The sequence below is a fragment of the Cryptomeria japonica genome, chromosome 2 (genome assembly GCF_030272615.1).
Source record: "Cryptomeria japonica chromosome 2, Sugi_1.0, whole genome shotgun sequence".
NCBI lineage: Eukaryota > Viridiplantae > Streptophyta > Pinopsida > Cupressales > Cupressaceae > Cryptomeria > Cryptomeria japonica.
In genome coordinates, this window is record NC_081406.1 from 625,739,025 (window position 1) to 625,746,248 (window position 7,224).

Genomic DNA, 7,224 nt, shown 5'->3' on the forward strand with positions numbered 1-7,224 from the left:
TTGCAAGTGTCGCAATTTTAGGACGCTACAGTTAGGAAACGAATATCCATTAATAACAAAAAAAAATTAAAGAAATTGTTAGCTTTCCACCAATATAAATTTTACCTTATTTTAAATTTAATAAATAATTATTATTGATTTTTTACATAAATTATGTCTAAAGTCCTGATTGATAGGCTTATTGAAAAACATCTATAACTTTAAAATGGTTAAACATTTTTCAAATCTAAAAAATGCTCCACATTCTATGCTTTGTCTACTATAGGATAAAAATAAATAAAATTGAATTTCATGGAATTTTAACCAAGCTATGTTCTGCAAACATATATGTTTTTTTTTTAAGTTCTAATAAAATAATCATAGTTTTAATTATTTACTTGCCAAAAAATTACAAAAAAAATTGTGGTACATTCAGGCATGTGTCCTCTACTTATATTGAAAGCTTTATAAAAATAAAAAATGTTTTATTTGTACTTAGGTTCCACAAACATACACCTTCTTTTTATTTTTCCCTGAAATTTTAGTATTACTACATTGAAATTTCAATTTTCACTAAATAGATTTAAATTTTACCGAAAAACAACTAGTAGCTTAGAAACTAGAATTAATTTGCTACAAATTTTGTTCTTGCATTTTTTTAAATTATGTTAATAACCTATTCAATTTTTTAGGTCAAGTTGCCTAAGTCTGAATTTTTTAATTTTCATTGTCACTTAAGGGCCTGTATCAAATAAATTATGTCTCCCTCTATCCCTCTCATACTCTCCCTTTGTTTATAGATCTACCTCTCCTACTATCCCTCCCACCTTACACATGTTTGTACCCAACTCTCACTCTCTCTCTCTCTCTCTCTCTCTCTCTCTCTCTCTCTCTCTCTCTCTCTCTCTCTCTCTCTCTCTCTCTCTCTCTCTCTCTCTCTCTCTCTCGCGCTCCCTCCCTTGCAATCTCCCTCCTCTCCTACTATCCTACTGGACTCCTCTCCCTTTCTCTTTGTTCTTAGATCTTTATCTCCCCCCATCTTTCTATTGATACTTCCCTCCCCCCAATTACCCTCTCTCTCTATCTCTCTCTTCACCTCTCTCCCCATCTCTCAATCTCTCCCTTTGTTGATATTTGCATCTCTCCTCTTCTCATCCTACCCCCAAATTACCCTCAACTCTCTCTCGCATTCTCTCTTCCCCCCTAATTACCCTATCTCTATCTCTCATTCTCTCTTCTCTCTCTAGGTGTCTCCCTACCATTCTCTATCTCCCCTCTAAGCCTCTCACTACCTCCCCCCTTCCTCTCTCTCCCTCTCTCCCTCTCCCTTTGTTGATATTTCCCTCTCCTCCCTCTACCACTCCCCCCTAATTACCCCCTATCTCGATCTCCTTTGTTGATACTTCCATCTCTCACCCTTTCGAACCCCCCCCCCCTCTCACCATCTCTCCCTCTCTCTCTTTGTTGATACTACCCCCTCTCCTCCTACCTCCTAATTACTCCTGATTATTTCTCTCCATCTCATTCTCTCTCCCCCCTTAATTACTCTTGTTAAAGATTTAAATCCTCTTAAATATTTCTAAAATCTAATCTTGCAAATAATAGGAACCATGCATAGTGGCTAAGAAAGATGATTGTGAAATTCACCCAAACTTCAAGAAGCTGATATGAAATGATTGTTTCATATTTATTTCAAGAGAAAATAGCAATTTGTTGTCATAAATAACACATTACATCTGCTACAAATCTAATACAAATATGGAAGCTAAATTGAAAGAAAACTCACATGAAATTTCACCAAATTTCAAGAATAACTCACCAAACTTCAAGCCAATTTTATTAATGACAAAGTATCATAAAAATGCATAAAATAACAACAATTCCATGACCTCAAGGCTATCATTAACTACTGTAAATCATTGAAGCACCAAATCGTACTTAAAACAATCACAGATTGAAGAAATCCTAAGCTGATCAGAATAGTTATAACTCATGAATGAGATTATTCAATGATATTCTTTGACTCTCATCCTTAAAACACACAATAATCCTTTGACTCCTACCCTTATATAACCTGAAAACTTCCAAACATCTCATTTTATAACTAGTCTACTTCTCCACTGGTTTATTAGCCACTAAAGAAAAACAAGCAAAATATTAGAAAAAATTGTAACAATGTTCAATAATCAAACTTGGATCCAAAACCATGCATATATGCATCCACTTTCAAAACCAAAGTTGGATGCCCAAATCCAGCTACTTGACATGGAGGAAACTTGCATGAAATTTATGTAACCTCCTTTTACCATGTGTCACCAGACTTCTTTAACTTCCAAGGGAACTTGCCACTTTTTAAAAACTACTAAAAAACACTAATTGCCAAAATGATAAGCCATGAGAGGCTTTCCCATTTACAACACCTAAAATAGGGGAGATATTTAATTTAAATATCTTAGGTGGGAAAATAATACCCACGAGTTAACCCAAGACACCAAATTTGATAATATTTTTTGAACTAACAATGGATCATGATTTTTTATTTTTGGACAATAGGGATTACTATTTTTGGAAAATTTTGGAAAAAGGACATGACATACTAAATCATATGAAAGAGGAGATCTTGGCTAGATCATCACTTTTTTTAAAATTATGAACTAACATATATTTCCAAAGAAATCATCAAATTCAGGCCTTGATCAATATAGTTTTAAGAAATATAAACTCCAATAACATATATATGCCACTTATGCACTAGTTATTGCATAAAAAGCTATTTGAAAACAAGTAGGAGGTATTTTTCATAGTGTGTAAGTTATGACCTTTATATTAAGATACATTGTGGAGTTTTTGAGTCAACTCATTGACCCATATTTCATTAGTGTTTCATAGGTACCCATCTCTAATGAGAATGAATTGTCCACTTACCACTAATTGCATCTAGGCGATGCTCACAAAGGTGAAGCATTGAGAGTTCTCAAGAGGTTACCCATCTAAGTACTATTGAACACAAGCATATTTTACCATGGAATATCTCCCAAGATCGAACCTACTTAAAATACTTGAATTGGAATAGTACTAGGATTGTTGACCCTTGGAGTCACAATGCTTTACCCATGTGAGCATTAGTTAGATGCAATGAGTACTAAGCAGACCATTCATTCTCATGAGAGATGGGTCATTATGAACCACTACTCATAAAATATGGGTCAACAAGTTTGACTCAAAAACTCTATAATTAAATCTTAACATAAATATCATAAACTACTTAAATCACATGACAACTATATCACAATGATGAGTGTAGATATAGATAACTTCCAAAATGCATACCCCTCTGAACATATCTAGATTATAAAAAATGCTATATAAACTATAAAATATAAATCAATACAATTGAATCCTCATATAAATATCAAAATATCACATGAAAACTTTGGCAATCCAACTACTTATACATAGTCAAAAGCTATATTGTGTTTATCATGTCCCATAGTTGCCACAACCTAAACAAAACGTGTTGTTGACGGAGGATAAGAATCGTCTACGCAAAGCTGAGTTGTACATCACCTGCTGCAGCGAATCGAAGCCGCTTACTTATAAATAAGTAACATAGCACAATCTCTACAATCCAGACTAGATAAGGGTTTTAACTTTCAATCTAGGTGTGAAAGAAATGCTTACCAAGAATTCACAAGAAACCCCTCTGCAAATCCTCCCACGGGTTCTCATCGTCTCCAGAAGATGCATTCGTAAGAACAAATTCGTCGATTTCGTAGGTATGAGGAACCCTCCATAAAAACTTTATGTTCTTGTTCTCTCAGATGCCCTATAAATTTAAGTTGGGATCGTTTTTCAAGATTTATGTTATTGTCTCTGAGATGCCCTGCAAATTTTAGTTGAGATAGTTTTTCAAGATGTGAGTAATGGTGATCGGAAGAGTCATGAGTCATGGTGGTCGAATTTGATTTGATATTGGTATTGTGTGATGGTTAAATTCGAATGATGTGAGTCATGGTGATCTGAAAAGTCATGAGTCATGGTGATCGGAATCTGATTTGTTATTGGTATTGTGTGATGATTAAATTCGAATCATATAATATAATAATTAAATTTGTAATGATATAATTTTTATCATCGAATTTTTTAGAATGTTATTGTTATATATTTGTATCGGATTTTTAAAAAGTTATTGTTGAACTCCCAAATGAGTTCACTGTTTGGATTCACTGGTTCTTTTGGCTTTCAAATGATTTTCAAAGAGTCAAGTTTTGATGGTCATATGTTTGGATTCACTGGTTCTTTTGGTTTTCAAATGATTTTCAAAGAGTCAAGTTTTGATGGTCATGGTCTGATCTTTTTGCAATGGATTTTCTTGCCATTATCTTCATCTGCATGGAATGCCTATTCTGAAAGGAGAAAAGAAAGGATGTTACTCCTTCAAAGCACAGATTTGTTCTCTGTACATTGTATCTGACAAATGCAATCTATTTTCAGAAAGCTGACGTCGATGCCGAGAATTTAGCCGAAAGATTTTATTTTGGGAAACTCGCATTAATTTTTAACTGAAATTTTGGAATGGGTTTTTCTTTGATTGTGTCTGCTTGGTTGTCTATACAAGAGGTGAAAATGGATAAAACTGACCTACTATGTTTTAACAAAAGTTTGTCAGGATAAGATGAAATCAATGAGAATGGATTTATATAGAAATAATACCCATCTAATGGTGCCATATGTTTAAATGTTCAGGAGAGTATCACTTGGATTTGATAGCCAACTATGGAGCAGTTCCAGTCATTGTCCCAAGAATCTCAGCTGTACAGCAGATGCTAGATGCTTTTGAGCCTTTTCATGGAGTTCTTCTTTGTGAAGGGGAGGACGTGGACCCTTCTCTCTATGAGACTGAGAATGGTTTATCTCATGATGAATTGGATGAAATAAGGAAATTGCACAGCAGTGATACTGCCATTGACAGAGCAAAGGACTCCATTGAATTGCAGCTTGCTCGGCGTTGTCTGGAAAAGAACATACCTTATTTGGGTATATGCAGAGGATCTCAGCTCCTAAATGTAGCTTGTGGGGGAACCCTATATCAGGTAACCTAATCTACTATTCTTTGATTTCAGGTCTATATAATAGACCAAATGGGTATTATAATTGTGTATTGAATTCTAATAAAGACCTTCTCAACTGCAGGATGTTGAGAAAGAGGTGTCTGAAAAATCAGGTTTTGATATTAAGCATATAAACTATGATAATTATGATGGGTATAGGCACCCTATCAAAGTGGTAGAAGATACTCCACTTCATTACTGGTTTCAAGATTCATTACAAGGAGTGAATATGGAGATTATGGTTAATAGCTATCATCATCAGGTATATGTAGCTCAATGGCTTTTATTCAACAATATATTCAGGTTTTTTTCCACCACCCACTCAGATTTGTTCTCTGATTTACAGGGTATAAAGAGATTGGCAGATAGATTCAGGCCAATGGCATATGCCCCAGATGGTTTAATTGAAGCATTTTATGACCCAAATGCATACAACCCAGAGGAAGGAAAATTCATAATGGGTCTGCAATTCCACCCTGAAAGAATGCGCCATGATGGCGAAAATTGCACAGAGAATGTTTTTGACTATTCAGGATGCCCAAGGGTTTATGAGGTAATTCAAAGTTTACAAATTCACTGATATGTGAAATTTTTGAAGTCTCTGTTTCACAAATGTTGCCTGTTTTTCTCAGGACTTTGTAAAAGCTGTGGCTGCATATCAGAAAAAGCTGGCGGTTTGCAGTGGAGAACGTAAAGTTGTGAAAGTGGGTGGCGAAATGGAAAAACAGAGCAAGAGAATAGTTAGGAGTTATTCCATAACCAAGCTGATATATGAAGATCATACCAGTTCCAATCCCTCTGCCGAAGCCTCAGATTTGCATCCTGGAGCATTATTTTTTCAGGTACTCATCTCTTATTTTTTCAAAAGAAATAGAAATATAAAATTATAACACAGATAAGTTAAATTTTTCTATATTGATTTGAGAAATTATAAGAACTTCTTAGTCAAAGATCACAGTTCAAGAGATTACAAGAACTTCTTAATCATAATGAATAAATTGATGAATTAGTCTCATCATCATAAATTGCCTGATCATAATGAATGACTTACAATAACATCCAATTATAATAGTATAAGATCTGATCTCATTATATAGAGGTGGTAGATATATCCAAAAACTTTTGAAAATTTATCTCCAGATCAGAATTTTATTGATTGAAGAGATTACAAAAGCGAGTTTTTATCATACTGAATTAATCAATAAATTAATCTCAACATCATAATGAATGAATTATGATAGCATCGGATCTCTGATCTTATTATATAGAGATGCTAGATACATCCAAAGATTTCGAAAAAATTGTGTTATTATTAGAAATCATCTTTCTATTAATGCATTCATTATTCTACCCTAAATTTGGGATAACTGAAAATTTTCTTTTCTGGGTATTGGACAACAGTTGAATGCAAGACTGAGTGTGAGAGCTCTGGACAGAGAAGAGGAGAATAGACTGAAGCAAATGGGAGCCACTGTGAGGAACTCTGCAAGTTATATGAAAGGGATGAAGAAACAGAAGGAGATTAAAGAAACAGCCCTAAAATTCATGGAATCCATGTCTACTGAAGAGCTGTGGGATTTGATTGCATGTTATCAGATGATGGCTCACATTGGATCACAGGTGTTGGAGGAAAAGCTTATGTGCTGAACACTTATCACTTATCTTGAACATCATCTCGTGAATGTATCCAAGAAAATCTAATTTGCATTGAATGGTATCACATAAATTGATGGTTTATTATTGCTGGAAAATCATAGTGTCATCTTATCACATATTGAGCATATTTTTTCGAAAAATATTATATTATTATACTATAATTAATATTAAATCATTATTATATTATGATATTATAATTAATATTAAATTATTATTTTAAGATATGATCATATTATTATGTTTTAATATATTGTTGATTAGATATTTCTATTAAAGACTAAACAAAAACAAAAAATGTATTAAAAATAAATTAGTTTTATAATATTATTATATCATTATATTTTTATTTTATATTCAAGAAAAAAATTGATTCAGCCTTCTTTCCAATGCTTGTTGAAGGTTTTGTAGATGAGTTAGCTATTATGAATAGGGAAATAATTCTTATATATAATGTTCTTTTGAAATCAAGGTTTGGCCA

The 7,224-nt window shown here is 33.3% G+C and overlaps 1 protein-coding gene across 2 annotated transcripts; it reads left to right on the plus strand.

Annotated features, from left to right (window-relative positions):
• The first annotated feature begins 3,510 nt into the window (after nt 1-3,510).
• On the plus strand, nt 3,511-6,832 carry LOC131078720 (putative glutamine amidotransferase GAT1_2.1). 2 transcript variants are annotated; one of them, XM_058016492.2, is made up of 6 exons: nt 3,511-3,755; nt 4,726-5,072; nt 5,173-5,352; nt 5,437-5,643; nt 5,723-5,932; nt 6,492-6,832. In XM_058016492.2, the coding sequence occupies exons 1-6, from the start codon at nt 3,653-3,655 to the stop codon at nt 6,735-6,737; spliced, it is 1,293 nt and encodes a 430-aa protein (XP_057872475.2). In that variant the 5' UTR covers nt 3,511-3,652; the 3' UTR covers nt 6,738-6,832. The 2 variants fall into 2 exon arrangements, with proteins under 2 accessions (XP_057872475.2, XP_059072922.1); XM_059216939.1 differs by lacking the exon at nt 3,511-3,755 and adding an exon at nt 3,860-3,983.
• The last annotated feature ends 392 nt before the right edge of the window (nt 6,833-7,224 follow it).

Excerpts from the sequence above, each read along its gene's own strand:
- LOC131078720 (XM_058016492.2), top strand. The coding sequence starts at position 3,653 with ATGCTTACCAAGAATTCACAAGAAACCCCTCTGCAAATCCTCCCACGG. Across the intron at positions 3,756-4,725 it reads CAAATTCGTCGATTTCGTAG|GAGAGTATCACTTGGATTTG; the intron begins GTATGAGGAACC and ends TTAAATGTTCAG. Across the intron at positions 5,933-6,491 it reads CTGGAGCATTATTTTTTCAG|TTGAATGCAAGACTGAGTGT; the intron begins GTACTCATCTCT and ends ATTGGACAACAG.